A 17,371-nucleotide genomic window follows, 5' to 3' on the forward strand; every position below is an offset into this window, starting at 1 on the left:
AAACATAAGCTCTTTGGTGGAGGAAATAAATGTCAGTTTAAGCCTTAAATATCAACATACTTTAATTGAATGCATAATTTCAGCTTTAGCTGGTAATGCAGGGTTTCAATATGATACACACATTCTAATTGAGGTGTTTCTTCTTTTCATTCGCTTCTGCTCTCTGTGTTTACATCTGTGAGTGCGTGATGCACCACACTGTACAGTGGATTAGTGGACTCATGTTCATGTGCCAGTGTGTGCATGTTCACACAGCTGTGTGTGTGTGTGTGTGTGTGTGTGTGTGTGTGTGTGTGTGTGTGTGTGTGTGTGTGTGTGTGTGTGTGTGTGTGTGTGTGTGTGAATAATGACAGGCTGTGGCTCCACTGAGGGGACTGATAATAGCCTGGGCTGTGGGCCCCAGGGGAGAGCAGGTAGACACTCTGCAGTCCTGACCCTGCACTCTCACATTACTGAGTGCCTCGCTCTCAGCCCAGCTCTCCTCCACAAATCCCCGCCCAAGAACCACCACCGCATCACCCCTCTACCCCCACCCACCCACCTTCTCTCCACCCTGACATCGCTGCTAGACCTTCTTCTCTCCCTGAGTCCCTCTTTTGCTTTTTAAATCTTGTTCCGTAGTCTATTTCTCTAAGTTACCCCCCCCCCACCATTTTTCCCTCCTCTCATTGTCTTCATAATCCTCTATAACTGTCTTCTGGACCCCTCAGGGTGCCCACACCTCAACTCAAGCCCCTCTGGATTTGCTTGCTCTAACCTACAAATCCTACAGTCTGCACACACTGAGTTTTACTGTCCCAATCCCCACAGTCCCAACTCCAACTCAAGCACTGGGAGACTTAAACACAAGGGGCTTGGCTGCCGTCCAAGAAGAGCAAGCGAGGGAGAGAGAGGGAGAGAGAGGTGCAGTCAGTCCACTGACTCATATCCTTCCCTTTCTGACTCTGCTCCAGCAATGATGTAATGCTCTTGGCTTTTCGCCCTCCCCCCACCCTGTGCCTGCCCCCCCCCCGCTTTCGTCCCTCCCTCCTCTCCTCCTCTCGCTTTTCCCTCTCTTTCCCTCCTCGACTCGTCCAACATCTCTGCGCTCACTCCTCGCTGGGTGAAGTCACCGCGAGCTCTGGGTAGACACAGCAGCTAAAAACTTTTGAACGTAACCAAAACAGCCCAGGGCCAAGTTCCAGACGTTCGGGAGACGGTGGTGCAGTCGTCATGGGAACGGAGGTAAACAGAGGGAGAAACAAGGGCCTCAAACAGCTTGCAGCTGCCTGGCTCTCTGAGTAAACACTACACAGGACCTGCCCCTGATTTACTGCCTTTAATCACTGGTGGGAGGAGAGTGCCATGGGGTTTGGACTGAGGAAATAATACGAATCTGATCAAATAAATCAGCCCTAATGGGTTACGACACAGGCTGACTTTTATTAGCGGGCTAGAGGAGGGATGGATGCTGGGAGGGTGCTGCACTGGGATGGATCTGGGATGGGGTGTCCTCACATTAGGGAGCCTCAAGCTGAGTTAAGGCGTGCCAAAGCTCAGTTGAGAAATGGTGGTGGATGATACTCTGGAGCAAATTAGCATGAGTGTTGTGGTATTTATGCACCAAATATGATATTGTTTTGATTCATTAGATGCCATAACTGTAGCTGAGAGACGACGGGTTGTCTTTCATTTACAACAAGAGTAAAAAGCATGTCAGTACATTCCTATCAGCAGCGAAGCAGAAAAAAAACAGTGTCATAAGCTGTTACAAGCTAACCTGGCATCTGTCAGCAGCACCTGACTGATGTCGTAACATTTGGCTTACACCGCCCCTTTCACTTTTAATGATACTTCATCCTTCTCCCTCTTTATCCACTTAAACTTCACTATCAATTTGCCTGTTTGTCCCTCTCCTCTGTAACCAGCTTCCCGTCCTCTCATCCAGCCACCTGATGCCTATTTTTCAGTGTCAGTCTCATCATGTTTCTCATTCAGTTTTCCATCTCAACTTTCCTTTCACAATCTCCGTGCATTTTTTTCCCACACCTTCATTCCTCTGATTTATCCATACTTCCATCCAAACATGATCTATCTTTTCCTTTTCTTGCACAGACATGTCTTTTATCCTCTCCTCCACCCGGCTAGCCACCATCCTGCTAGAAAGCCCCATCACATCTGATGCCTCTCTCTCCTGTCTCTCCTCCACCCTCCTGATCCTTCATTTCCTTTCCTCCATCTACCTCCTATCCCCCTCTTCCTCTCCTCCATCCACCTCTGATCCCTTTCTTCCTCTCCTCTGTCCACCTCTGATCCCCCTTTTCCACACTTCCCGGCGTTGTGATCCCCAGAGCTGTGAGGCATGTCCCTGTGTGTGAGTTGCTTGTGCAGGAGCCTGCATGTGTGGTGGCCCCGGGGCAGGGATGACACAGCCCCGCTGGAATGAGAGGGAACAGAGTCTGGGCGTTCCTCTACAAACGCACTATTAAACCCACTGCAGTACACAATGAGCTCATCTTAATTCAGGTCAGATGTACATCCTGCATTCTCTCGTTCTTTTTCTCTCCTTCCTTTTTTTTGTAATTGATTACACTGTACACCTTTGTTTTTCTGCACCTTTGTTTATTTGTGATTCTCATCTCCCTGCCCTGCTACTACTCTGTGTGCATTAGCCCAGCTGTTTATACAGACTATTGCCCATATTTGCCTGTGGAGAAGGGCATTTGTCAAGTCAGAGCATGAGGGCACCTCAGGCATTTTTTTGAGGTCCTGCACTCCTGCACAGGGTGGACCTCTCTCCTTATCACCACTTTCTGAATGCAATCTAATCATAAACAATAATAAAGGAAGTTTTGTTTAAATTGCGAAGTTCATGAGGTCAAAGTTTGTCCATGGAAAGCCCATAACTCTCCGTAGAGGTGTGGAGACTTTCTCTGTTCTGGCGCTGGCACAATGGGTGTTGAAATCGACACAGTTGTTTTATCACATGCATGGGAAAAAGTGTTATGCAATCTATAAAAATATGATATGCAATGCATCCTGGAATCAGAATCATAAAGACTATGAGCACCACAACACTACTATTAATCACTAGCAGAACTGTAAACAACTGAGGGAAGTACTGAATATCACATCAGTAAGAACATGTACTGGACATGAGAGATCATGCACAGATTGCATTTGCACATTAATTTAACTGTATTTGTTGTCCAGTAACTTTGAATAAAGTGCAAGCCACTATCGAGAATGTGTGTTAGGCAAAAAGAAATGTGCTTTGTATGAAAGATTATTTGAAACAGAACAGAAGTGGAGAGAATGGCAGGTATCAGGATTAAATCTTTCACCCAGTGGTCCTTAATAATCAATCAGCATATCACCAAATCCTCTTGAGAAAACACAGGAAGTACAGAAAATGTGTCACCCTACACTTTGAGCTTTGCATGAAACCCTGCTGTTTAGAAGACACGCAGACCAACATCTATTAGTGCTACTTCCCGTATAGGCAAAAACAAGGAACACAAGCGCTGGGTGGCTCTGAGGTGTGAAAAATATTGTGCATTTAAAGCACCATGGGAAATAAAAACGCAAATCAACTTCCCCTTGAGCTTGCACGGTGATGTGACAACCGAATCTGAAGCTGTATACCAAGGCTGGGACATCAACAACAACACAGGTTAGGCTTAGAAAGCTGAAAGAAAAATAAATCAAGTCTGTTGGACTAATTTGAAGTAAAATAAATTGTGTCAACAAAATGGTACAAACTTCTCTTCTAAAATTTTAAATCAATGGTGACAAAACGAAAGCGATTAACATAAACAATCAGTGGTTTTGAGGATAGCACCTTTTAAATTCACATAGTTCTCAACATTCTTGATAATTATTTATTGAAGCTTAGTGTCCACATTTAATAATGACACTTGTTCTTCGACACAGCCAAAATTGAGGTTAGTATTTAGCACCACATCATCATAAACTGATGAGCACATATTTCACCACATCTGTACTGTAATAACTTCCCACGTCATCCAGCTGCATTCAGGTTGCTTGTGCTTTGTGATGGAAACAACTGGACTGAGTTCCTCTGCTGAGGCAGAGTAGAAGAATGTCATTTTTAATGCCCTGTGCCCACACCCACAACCGCACATCTCCACTTACGAGTCAAAAGGTTGAGGTTTCCACAGAATGTTGTATCTCACATGGTTGGCTAGTAACGTCCAACGCAATTAACTCTGACATAACTCAGCACCAGATGTTTATAATCGAGAAGCAGAAAGCATTCAAATCTGTTGGACGCCGCTTCACTTTGTATGATAATGATAGCCGTGACATTAAGATCTGCTGGCTGTTTCTTATGCCTGGTTTTAACACTGGTTTGTGTCCGTGCAGCTCCCCAAAGACCTTGTTTAGGGACTCGGAGCAGGAGGAGAGAGAGAGAGAAAAAGAGAGAGGTCCTCAGGTTTCACAGCTGCAGGCCCAGCTCAACCCTAAAGTAAATGGACTTGAGGAAAGCCAATCCTAATTGATTCCAAGCCTCAAAGCTCTTTAGTAAACATTGTGGAGCAATGAAAATGACTTGTTATCCTAATTCATTGGATGCTCACGCTGCGCGTTCAGCACAGCCGAGAACGAAGGGAGCAGATGGAGTCGAGATTAAACTGATTTTGTTTGGTGATTTCTTCTCATTCAGAGATATATTCACCACAGAGCTCCGTAAAGTGTGTCAAGATTAAAAGCTTTGTAGGCCTGCAATGATCACATACACAAATGAGCCAGATTCATTGACGAGGATAACTTTTTCCTTATTGTCTCTCACATTATTATGTTTGGAATGAATGATAAACATTTGGACAGTAAAGAATGTATGCACTGTGGGTTAACAAGTTGTGATTATCTTTACTTCACAAAGACGTGAAATCAAAATATACTGGCGACTACAGGTGAGGGGGCTTAATAGGACCACAGGGGAACCCCTGATCTGACCTTCAGTAGGCTCCCTAACTCTCAGTCTGGACAGAGCACAGCTTGCCTGTGAAGTGTCCGGCTTGCTCTGTATGTGGGAAGTTCCTGTGGAGAGACCCTGTGCATGAAGCCTTTGGTTGGCCCTAATGGCTTCCTGTGGAAGCACCGCTTCTCACTGGAGGGGTTTCCTTAACCCATTTTCCTGCTGATGTGAACATTTCCAGATTCCTCTCGTGTGAATCGACTCATCTTTTTCAAGTTTGAGGATTCCACTGTCCCAGTAAACAAGTGGCGCCTTTGCATTTTTAGAACATCCCAGTGCTGCATTATAGCAAGGGGTATCGTTAGAATTTCATTGATATCATTATTGATCCTGACACTGCTTATTAATACTAATACTTAGCGATACTACTTTCCATAATTTGGTGTGAAAAATAAAGACACAATGGTAATAAAATTTAAAAAGATGCAATAGTTATTTTCTATTACTTTTTTTTAAAGAAATTTCCTGTATGTATAATGAAGGAGGAGTAATTGCTATAAGGTCTGGTCAACAAATTTCTGGTGGTGATGTGCCATAACGGTGCTTCACTACCAGAAGCTCAACTTAAACAATATTACACAATGCCAAAGAAGAACTATAGTTTAGCCTCTAGCTGACACAAATAGCACAGAAAATAACTTATAAACAATATTCATAAGGCAAGGTGACACTTTTTGATGTTTTGCTGTCAGCCATAACTGGAAAGCACAGAATGTAAACACAAAGTTACGCAAAATCAGGCATTATCACCTAACTTGCAGCTTCTTCATCATTTGGTGGAGCTAAGAAATTTGAAAATGCCAGCTATGTTCAAATGTCGGACTGATCTAAATCCATGAAAACTTCGAAGTGTCTATCATTGCCGTCGTTATTAATATCAAAATCAGAATTTGAATGCTCCATTTGTATAGGTGCCAAAAATCCCAGAAAGTAAGAATTAGCTACACAATATTATTCTATATGGATCAGTCTTCATTATTCTTAGTTTTTTTTTTTTAGACAAGAACATTTAAGTTTGGTGATAGTTTTGTGAACTTGACTCACTTTCATCATATGTCAGTTACTAACAGTCCAGTACTACCTAAAGTGGGACAGTTTGACCACATGTGACAAGCTTAAAGACTGGCTAGCAAGATGTCAAAAAGTTTGGAATAGTGACATAAGTTCAAACTTGCACAAGTTGAGAGCCAGATAAACCAAAATAAACTGGTACGTCACAAATCCAAAATCCAAATTCAATGCCTCATGTAATGTGCTTAACTAAACTGTTGCTGAGGTATGTGCAATTCTGTGGCTGATCACCACCGCCACATGGCACATCGACTGTGATGAGTTTTTAATGACAGGTAAACTCAGGTGAAGCAGGCCCAGTAAAGTCTCTGTTACTGGCAGTGATTGCCTCTCCACCAAAGGGGTGAAATTCCATCCCTTACCTCGACAAAGAGCCTGACGGGGTGTCAGTCAGGCTTAGTGATGGGCCTCCCATCCAATATTCACTAGCTCCTCAAGCTGTAAATCTACACAGGACAACCTCGACACAGCACAGGCCTAACACTGAGCCATCTCAATGTCTGAGTTGCTTGCCACAGGTCTGGTTTACAGTAACAAAGCCCTGGCACAAGTTTGAAGGTGGTTGGGGTTAAGGGAATGAATGAGGTCAGTGGAGTGTCTTCATGAGGAAAAAGTGTGTATAATTGTTTGCGTGGTAATGATTATGTCCCTAATATAAAAAGACAAAAAGTCAGTAGAGCAAAAGACTTTTAGCTCAAAGACTCATAATGTTTGGAAGAGTTTATAAAAGCTTCACTACACACAGTATGCAGATATGGATCATCAGAATATGACTATATAATTAGAAATGCTTTAACTCCATCACATTGACCACTAAACTCTGCAGGCAAAAACTGAAGCAGCACAGATTGCAGCTGTCTACTTCTGCTGATTTTTTATACACCTGTAGCACGGCAGCGCAAAGGTATCAGAGACACAGAGCTTTAAGGTTGTGGCTGACATTCTCATACAGTGAAAGGAACTATTTTAGAGCATGAAATGCTAAACTGCTGTAAAAGCAGCCACAGCTAAAGGCTTCAACAATGACCTCATCTTGTCCTCTGGGACCCTCTTTGGCATGCTCTGCTGTGGGACAATGCTGAATGAACAGCAAAACATGAATCGCAAGCCCCCCCCCATACACACAACGCTCCAAATGTAACAAAACCCTGACATTACCTCAGAGACTACAGAGGGATGACAATCGGCACGGACACAAAAGGCCAAGCCTGAGGCTGTCGCTATAACGGAGGCGCACTTGAGGTGGGAGAATACACTTCGATCACAGCACTCAGATAATTTTCAGTCTGTCAGTAGCTCTCAACAGTGTCTCAACTACTCCAACACAAAGCACATAACTAAAAGAGATGCTGAGATAAAAACACAAAAACCTCCCTTTCTCTTCCAAGTCTGATAAATTCTTTGTAACTTTTTGGTGTTCTGCTGGATTCTCCAACTGCTTGGCCTACTCACCCTATCTGTCTGTTGGTGGATGGAGCCTGAGTGATGACGGAGCTGGACTGAGGAGAGGGCAGGGCCTGCTGGATTACTATGCTGGTATCATGGTTGCCCATTCGTGAGTGGGACTGCTGGTGCTGGCCTTGGCCCGCCTGGCCGTGCAGTGAGATGTTCTGCAGAGATGAAGAAAAGCAAGCAAGATTATACAAGGTTAGGAATCTGACACATTCTTCCCAGCAGGTTGTATTTAAAACACAACTCAAGCGTTACAACTGTTTGAATGGGTAATGAGGAACTATGTAAACTATCATCCACAGTTTTTTCCTAAGTTAAGTGTACATTGCAAGTCTAATGGAGACCAGGTTTGCTTATTGTTGTTTGCCCAGCAGTTTCTTTGTTTTACCTCTGTTACATGTAACTGTATATACATTCCAAAATAAGCCTGAACCGCAATTAATAAACATATCTCCAAGCTCAACGCACATATCTTGGCATAAAACAAAAAGCAAGTTGGAATAATTTGCATTGAGTCAATTGTGAAACAGCCACTGGCAAAGACCAAAAAGAAGAATGCAGGCAGAAATATTTTACCTCACAACAAGTATTGACCCTAAAATATACATGTTACAGTTGAGGAAATTAAATTTACCACTGAACTATGTCACTCACTCTTCTTTTCATATTGTTTCTGTAAATTAATATTTCCTTGCTGTTTTCCTGAAGCTTTCACTCCTTATTGTGCTCCTGCTTATTGTGCTATGCACTCCCGGACAGTCTTGCTCTGACTCGCCTCCTGCTGACTTAGCAGAGCCTCCCATCATAAACCACACAGGCTGGGGAGGCTAGACAAGGCTGACCTGAGCACAGACGAGCTCCAGAGCCAAACCACCCAGACGACAGCTTAGCTGCAACGCACACTGCACATCTCTCCAGACATTAGATAAGCAGTCTGTCTTGTGGTGATTTGACTAGTACCCATGTTTCTAGTGAAGGTGCCTCGGGGTAGATCCATAATGCATAAATGACCATGTCTTTTGTCAAATGTGAGAATGTCTGGCGAGGTCTTTTATTGCTGCTACAAAAGTTGAAGAAGAAATAGGACTCCCTCCCTGAGAGATGCACATAAAGCTGTTTGAAGTTACAGGTGGAGAACCTGATCTCTTTTCTCCACATCTGTGGTGGATGACAAATCTCCACCTGCCAGCCCTGTCTGTCACTGTCAACACGAGGGATGAGGAATGGGGAACGTGGTGTCTACAGCACAACAACACATCACTGCACTTTGGGTGGAAGTGAGAAAATACAGCAGAGATATTGGTGCACACATACCTGTGGTTATCAGCTTGTGGTTACATGAGGCCTAGGTGTTTTGAAACTATTTAAAGTGTGAGCATCAGCTCACAGTGTGTGGGCTGCTGTTGGTGACATGACTGATGGTAGCACCAGATAGCAGTTCTCAACTAACTGACCTAACCCCTTTGGGTGGCTGTGGCTTTGGGTTCAGCTCTGTTATCTTTTTCAGCCTGAGGCTTTGTTCTCCTCTCTGCAGTACCTGTTTACTGTCCTCTTCTTCCTGGGCCTTGCAAAACTCCTGTTCAATGGAGCAGTCCAGTTCACTGAACAATCCCACTTCCTCACAGTTCTTTAAGAAGCGTGTTGGTGTGGGCGTCTGGTCTGGAAATCAAGGAGAGGTTTTTCAGCCATCAGTCAATCATCATTTATTTGTTACATGGAAATAATATACTGTATAATTCCAGTGAAATGGGATCCCATCAGCTCCTTTAACTTGTGCATTGTCATTTAGTCCATTTTGCATCTTCTTACATCTTTGGCTGCTGCTTTATAATTGTCCATGAATCAAGTTTTAGTTTTTAAGTCAACTACTAATCATGGACAGAAAAGCACTACAGCATAAGATATAGAGCAGCATGAAAATTATCATCATTATTCATAAGGTATTGTGTACAGTACACAAAAGACAATACAACACCACACTGGACCTAGCTCTAGCTTGTGAAACCAAAGCCAAGATCTTATATGAAGAAAGAAAATAAAAAATGTCTCAGTACTGAGTGAATAATTGATAATAAATAAAAATCAAAATTGCACCTACAAAAATGATTATAGCGGTCCAAAAATATCGATTAGTATCATGTTATTTGCATCATTCTACAGAAGGGGTGAGCAGACTTCTCCCCTTGGAAGGTGATAAAACTGAAACTTAAGGATGGCCCACAAGCCAAAAGCAAACAGTTATCTTACTGTACTTTTAAAATGCAAAATCATACCAGGATCCCAAGTTCCCTTAACTGAAATGCCTCGTCTGTGTGCTACTTATCCTGCTTCTCTATTTTTTTCTTACCTCACTATCACCAAACTGACTTCCTGCACAAAGTGTCGCTCTGCCTGCTTTGCTTAATTATAAATATTTATTCATAATTCATAATTAGGGATCATATGTATTAAGAACAATTTTACAACACAAAGAATTATATTATTAACATTTGCCAGGCCAAAATGAAACTTATGGTCAGCCAACTTTGGCTCCACTTTGGGCAGCTATGTTCTACAGCATCATCATCATCAATAGAACATGCATTTAAAATTTAAATACTTATTGTAGAATGTAGAATAGCTAACTATCATTAGATGAGAGTTGTTTAGTAGGAATATACTGCTTAAGTCTATGTTCTGCATTAGCTTACAGCTAATTTTCAGCAATAAACAATCAATTAGGACACATGACAAATAATTATACAAAACAATCCACACAATGTTAGAAACTAGTACAGTATACGTTTGACCAATTTAACCTTACATTTGTGAAATCAGCTCTCTTGTTCTCTTATCTTTTTTTTTTAGGCCTGTTGATTTAGCGTGATGTTATAAAGCTGTTATTTCTATGTGGACAACAGACTATAAACACTTTAAGAAAGCCAATGCAGATCACCACACAGACTAAAGTGTGAAGAGTGGACATTGTTATTACGCATTTGTGATGAGCTCGAGAAAACATAACATCCACTCTGTTAGCAAGGGAGAGATACTGAGCTTGACAGGTCCATTTCAGCTGATAAAGTCCAGATCCCACCTACTGAGTGGGGGTTTCATTTGTTGAGCTCAGTCGAGCTGTGGTATTCAACTTGACGTTGTGGGGGGTGCGCAGAGATCAGGTTTCAGACAGTCAAAGGTGATTTTAGGATCAGGCTTGTTTCAAAGGCTAAAAGCATACTTCATGGTGTGTTTATCCATTCTGGCTAGACTGAGGATTGACTCAAACTTTCATCATGACCTGTGTGCCCAAAATACAGTTTTACCACAAATATACTTTTTTTTGTGTTGGCCAACTCAAGCTCTATTATTAAAAAAGCGAGTAATGTCCGTTTTTAGTTGAAGATATCACCTATGAGTCAATGAAGCAGGAGGTTAAATTTAGGTCAGCAATTATAACACTAAGATTTAAAGAGAAGACCATTTGCTGACCAGCTTAAAGCATGTTACCATGTGTGGCTGAGCTGTAACAAACAGTATTTTATCCTGCGTTCAAGGTCTCAATAAGAGAAATGGTCAGAGCTGTAACTCAGACGATAAGAACACCCGGCCTAGAAAATCCGATCCTGCTGTCCACTGAGTGTAAATAATAAAGAAGACACAATCTCGGCAGCATGGCCAGTGCTGTCATCTAGTGTGGCCTGGACGTTTCTAGGAACGGCGATCTATACTTATGGATTGGCCTTGGGTTGACACTTGTGTATTCAGCACATAATCTATGATTTGGTGTTCCTTTGAACAGCAGATTAATGTGCTCATCAGTATGTCACCTGGGGTGACATCCATAAAACCTTTGTAAACCATCTCCCACTCCTTCTACAGTAAGAGCATATAGCCTCTGATGATAGGAAAATGCAAATCACACTTAAACTTTATATGCTGATTTCTCCAGTCAAAGTTCAGTGTCTCCTAAAGTGTGCGTAAACGCTAATCACAGAATAAAGCTGAGCTACAAGCTGACGTGTGTCTTACAATTTACATTACTGTAAACAACTGGTATAGACATGCCATGTAGTTTTCTGATGATAGACAAGTGAGTCTGAGGATGAGTCACCAAGATGCACACCTGCAAATGATCTTTGAGTTCCCCGTGAACCCTGCTGAGGTAGTGTGTGTGCTTCTGTAATGATGCAGCCGTAACTCACCTGATAACATGTTGTCGTTCTTTATGGAGGGGAACTTAAGGGTCATCTCATGTTTGTGTCGATGTATCATAAGATGGTCCTCCGTGGGGAATCGCTGTTGAGTTTTTAAAAAAGTAGGGTAGTAAGAATTGTATGTCAAATGGCAAAAAAGTGTTCAAAACAACCGCCGCTGTTATTCTCCATATAAAGAGTGTGTCCTAAAAGACCCTGGTGTTGACTTCAAAGAGCATTTTTTTCTATAGGTATTTTTTCACCGCAGCATTATTTACACTCAGTTCCATGCTATTCTGTTTCTCCCCTATGCATGCGGCAGTAACCCACTCCTCAGGCCTCTTCAATGTACACCTCTTCATATTACACACACACACACACACACACACACACACACACACACTTTGTTGTGTTGTTTTGTCTCGACACACTTACCTGAGAACAGCCAGGAGCATTGCACACGTACGGCCTTTCCTGGTCTGAGTTCATCACTCTGGCCACCTTCTCATAAAACTACACAAAAAAAGAGACAAAAGCAGAAAGCGGAGAGAGGAACTGAATGACTTGAATTTCCCCCGCCTGCTTCCAAGAGGAAAAATACACTCATAGTGTCACGCTACACATAAAATTGCCATTGCACCTGAAACAGCTGTGTGGTTATTTTAAGTAATAAACAGCTTTCTCACACTGCAGTAGTATAGGGTCCACTAAAATAACATCAAGGCTAAGGTTCTGGGTTACTAAACAACTGGAAACACTGGACTTAAAGGGAAAGCAATTACATTTTTGCTTTTGTTACACATTATCATATTGACTTTATGCTGCTCTAAAGCCATTTTCGAGCCAAAACAACAACAAAAAATAATATATTGCTATAGCAGTCTATAAAGCCTACAATAACTGTTATACTCATTTAATATTCAGCTCTGCTGTGCCAACCGTGTATACAGAGGCACATACACCTGTCTAGAAACAATTGTGACGGTTTTCAGATTAAATTTGAGTGGAAACAATGACACGATGTTTGAAATGTCCGAACAAACACAACGCCTTGTTGAAACCACAGTTTATGAGAAGGTGGCCAGAGTGATGAACTCAGACCAAGAAAGGCTGTACGTTTGCAACACTTGAAACAACAGTTTCAACAAGGTGTCTTCACATGCTTATTGTCACCACTAAGTAACAAATTTAACTTTCAATCGAAGGTATTTAATCAAGTTATTCAGTTGGTATACATCTCATAGTGAGGATGAGAAAAGGAAGTGGTGGCAGATCAGCATTGCATGAGGGATGACACAAGGTGCGGGTTATTTGTCCTAAAAAACAACTTAAAAATAATTTGTTTGCCTGCAACCGCTGCCAAATCTGTGCTTTGTCCGTAATTCACTGTACACCACTGTTATAGCCATGCATCATTTCAAATGTGTAATAGCTTCACTTATTATTTTAGATGCTTTAATAATTTAAAGTGTAAAAGAGAGCATATATTCCCGTCAAATAGCAGTACCTCATGCTCTGTTAAAAACATAAAAACATAAAACAAAAAAGTCACATAAAAATCAAACAGATTCTGCAGTTATCCTGTCCCTCCGTTTACTTGCAGAAACTAAACCATACACAAGGATGCAGTCTGCCTTCAGATTTAAAAGAATATTGAAAAAAGACTGACTATATTTATGACAAGATGTCAGGGAGAAAAACAACCAAAAAAACAGGTGCATTTTAACGGCTTGCAATCCAATGACATGCTATTTACAGACTTTGAAGTGCACTTTAATCAATCGAGGCATTTGATGCATTTGATGTCTCTCTCATATTTAAATATTTAAACCATTAACTTTTGCAACAGCCTCGTAATTATTCCTGGATATAGTATCTGTAGCAATATTGTTCTATTAATGAGGGCAAAAAAGCCTACATTATTATTACTCATTTAAATTTTTATAATAAAAGGTAAGTAAAAAAGCAACAGGTTAGCCAGATAAATTTTGAATAGGGCGTGAAGAAAGTATTAAAGCTGTCAAGTACCAACAGCCGGCACTGAAAGCTTACTTATCTCACTTATTCTTTATTTACTTTTTCCTTTTTTAAATCATTATTTGCATATTTGTTTACTGTATTTTATTTAAGCAATTCTCATTAGGATGTTGGTATTAACAGCGTAATTTTTTAAATAGAAATTGATTAAACCTAGTAAATTACAATATGGAAAAGGTACTATTTTAGTATTATTTGGATTCCAGCTATTGTCCTTGCCTCTAACATATATTTAATGCCCCTGGCCATTGTATCACAGTGTATTTCTTGTTTTAAGGCCTTGGCATTGTCCGGTACATTACTGTGTAAACTATCCTCATCACTGACAAACAACCTCTGAGCAGCCAACACATGCCAGCTCTACAGATGCCCAACACTTTCACTTTTACAGATGTTTGAACAGATGTTAAGTGAGTGCGACAAGTATTAAGGTAGTCTCTGTTAATCCCCAGCCATAACACAGCACCCAGGGGGCGCCTTTATCTTCGATCCAGTTACTTCATCAATAGCAGGAAGATTCTTAACACTGAACATAAAGGCCTGATGGTATGGGACATGCAGAGAATGAACATTCAGACTCCACACAGGACGGTCCCAGTTATGCTGTGAGGTTTGAACCAATGCTTCACGGAGAGCATGTGAATGTCCATGCTGCTGAGAGTTATGGACACCATAACTCTGGATGAATTGGGAAAACTGGTAGGTGTGCAAAAACACACTGCATCTTTATTCTGACACCACAAAAGTAAATCTAAATGAGGAAATTTGTGGATAAAGACCCTAAAGTAAACTACACAGCATTTTTTTCTGTTGTTTTTTTCTGTCTCCTCATGTAGCACTGCTTCAACACCATCAGAACAAATGGTTCTCTTAAAGGGCTAATAATTCAATCATCAGCATTAGGTGTTTGTTTATCATATGCGCTCTTGATAATGACTGGAACATCTAAATTATTTACAGCAGCGATACTGCATCCAACAGTTGTCATCTACAAATGTATGTGATATACAACACAAAGTTTATCACTTTACGTCTATCATCAATTCACAAAAATGAACTGAAGTTCACGTCACTGCCGCCCGTCACGTGTTGAGCATGAATACCCTCATACACTATGTACATGTGTGTCTTTTTCATGGCTACAGACTATTTCCTCAAGCACAGTCAAAACACTCAAATATTGTGTTATGCTAAGCAGTGCTGTTTTCCTAACAAGCTGTACTTCATGAGCGAGCCTGCAGAACAGGGTCTGGACAGGGTCTCTCTGTCAGAGAGCAATGAGCCCTGCTCTCTCTTTCTGTCGCCAGCTCACTTCGTCCTCACTACGGGGCCCCTTGCAACTCACCTGGTTTCCTTTGACACAACAAACATGACTAACACTGCTGATCCTAACCCCGAGCCCAAACTAGAGCAAGGATGATGGCAGGTAGGACCGAAGAACCATTGCCTCAAAAAGCCTGCGGACATGTTGCTGATTATTCTCAACATTTAAGGCCATATTTTATCTCTTGTACAGTTACATGAAACTTTATGCCGTTCGTACAATTCCTGTTGCCACCGTCGTTTCCTCTTGAACACCTGCAAGACTCTGAGTCACTTCATTCAAATCTAAAACTTTGCGATAAATCACAAAAACTGACAGTAATAGGAGAAGAAAGAGTATCCATGACTATGAAAACAGATGCAAAAATTGTGCTATTACCTTCTTGTTTCTAAAATGGGACTTGGTCATTTCATCACATTTACCAGGAAATTTAAACCATATGACGCATAAAACTTTTAACCATTAATTCCGTGAATGCCTCTGTGAATTATCCAACAGCTCTCACACTTAGAATTATCAGTACTCAACGCCCCTTTCCTTGGAAGAGGCACTTGGCTCTCATTTGATATAGATGTTTTAGTTTAGCAGAGGAAATTTGGTTACACTTTACATTAACTATATCCTGATGTGTGCGAGGGGAAGGATTAAGGTCTGGCGTTCGATTTCAAGAGAAGCTGGGGAGGAATTCTCCAGGTAGACCCACGTATTAGAATTTGAACAATATGGTGAGGAAAAGAGGGGTTGGGGTGCAAAGGCATACGGGGTTAAAGCAAGCACAAACACGCGCAGCAATTCAAATCTCCAGCTCCCCATAGCCTGGGCCTTTGACAGCACAAGTTCAAGGTAGGATCACGGCGAAGCCTGAGGCAGGGAACATGGCCTTCTTAGACAATGTCTCCCCTGAACCTCTGCTCTCGAAGTGAGTGCACCACAGAAAGACAGCTGTGATGTAAACCTCAAGACCTATCAATTACTTCTCTTTTCCACAACATGTAAACTCATAACAAAGACAAAGAAGCTTCCTCAGAGGACGTTCACATCATTCTTACTCACAAAATGTTTAATACCATAACTTAAACAGAGGAAAAAGTCCCAGAATTAAAATATTAAAAATGTAAATATAATAAAGTATGCGCAAAAGTTTTGTTTATTTGTTGTTGTTTTTTAAGTAAAGTGAAACTTTTGTGGTCAAACTGTTGATCGGTGTTATGATTTATGTTATTTGACCTCTTTCTGCATTAGTGCAATTATTACCAGAGGAATGTTTCACCTTGAGTAACATGCAACAACCATCTACAAATAACTGCAATCAAGTTAAACATGAAAAATATGTGAAGAATTAGATCTGCATCAAGGTTACAAAATAACTCAAGTTATCTAGTAAATTCAAACTTCACAATCATTGCTCTTTTGTGTAATAATTCATAGTTTGATATTTGTGTTCCTGACTTTTCAATTCACTTCAGATTTCAGAGGACGCAGGGGACACTTCCCCTCAATATTTGGAACATAAGCATTTTTCACCCCAATAAAAACATGAAAGTGGCAAAAGACTATTATTTTGACAAAATTAAAGACATTTAAACCATAAATTGGTGCAGAAAAGGCCAAAGATCGTGCATAAAAATGCACCAGAATGCTGGAAATTAAGCGTTTGATGCTCAAATTTTTCTGGCGCAGGAATCCAAACCTCCCGTTTCATATGTTTCCCCCCCAAAATGTTTAAACAAAACCAACTCTTGAACTTTAGCACAAAAGCCTACTGTATTACTGAAAGTAAGATTTTGTACAATTAGAAAAAGTGCTCCATATATTATTATTAATGATGATAATAATAATAATTAACAATTGTTAACTCAGTCCCCAAACCTAATAGGCCTTTTTGCCAATGCCTTTTGCAACAAAGAAGAGGAAAATGTAAAAAGAGCATTCATCTTACAAACTTTTTCTAAGTGCTGCTTTCATCAATTGTAACTTTATCCTATAGAAGTATCCTGCAAGCGCCTGTTCTCAAAAGCACATTTAAAATAAATAAATAAAACCTCTTCTCGGACTGTATAAAATTAATTACTTACATCATCATCAAACTTCAGTGCCTTATTACCAGTTGTTATTAACACAACCACTTAAAAGGCACACAATAAAACCGGAAGCCTCCACATTAATCTACAGCAGTGTGCATGAGAAACAAGTGGTTATTGATAGTGTTGTCACATAAACGTAATGACAGCGGAGACTAACGAAATGATTAAAACATCTTTCTTTCTTCTATCAAGCCGTAGAGCCACAAAGCGCGCCTCGTCAGCACAACCTTCCTGAAAGTAACCCTCAACA

General features: G+C 41.0%; 1 protein-coding gene across 6 annotated transcripts in view; it reads right to left on the reverse strand.

The window, feature by feature from the left end:
- The window catches only part of creb5b (cAMP responsive element binding protein 5b), a 51,953-nt gene that overhangs the window by 25,723 nt on the left and 8,859 nt on the right, over nt 1-17,371 (reverse strand). For all 6 annotated transcript variants that reach the window (XR_006105966.2, XM_088084168.1, XM_088084167.1 and 3 more), the window contains 4 exons: nt 12,112-12,189; nt 11,686-11,779; nt 9,042-9,163; nt 7,505-7,662 (listed from right to left, as the gene is read on the reverse strand). Coding sequence is in view for 5 of the 6 variants with exons in the window: in XM_042489775.2 (XP_042345709.1) it covers nt 7,505-7,662; nt 9,042-9,163; nt 11,686-11,779; nt 12,112-12,189 (452 nt within the window). In the remaining variant the exon portion in view is untranslated. The remainder of the gene's footprint in view (nt 1-7,504; nt 7,663-9,041; nt 9,164-11,685; nt 11,780-12,111; nt 12,190-17,371) is intronic.

Source organism: Plectropomus leopardus, chromosome 11, assembly GCF_026936395.1.
Source record: "Plectropomus leopardus strain MGB_pleo_1.0 chromosome 11, ASM2693639v1, whole genome shotgun sequence".
NCBI lineage: Eukaryota > Metazoa > Chordata > Actinopteri > Perciformes > Serranidae > Plectropomus > Plectropomus leopardus.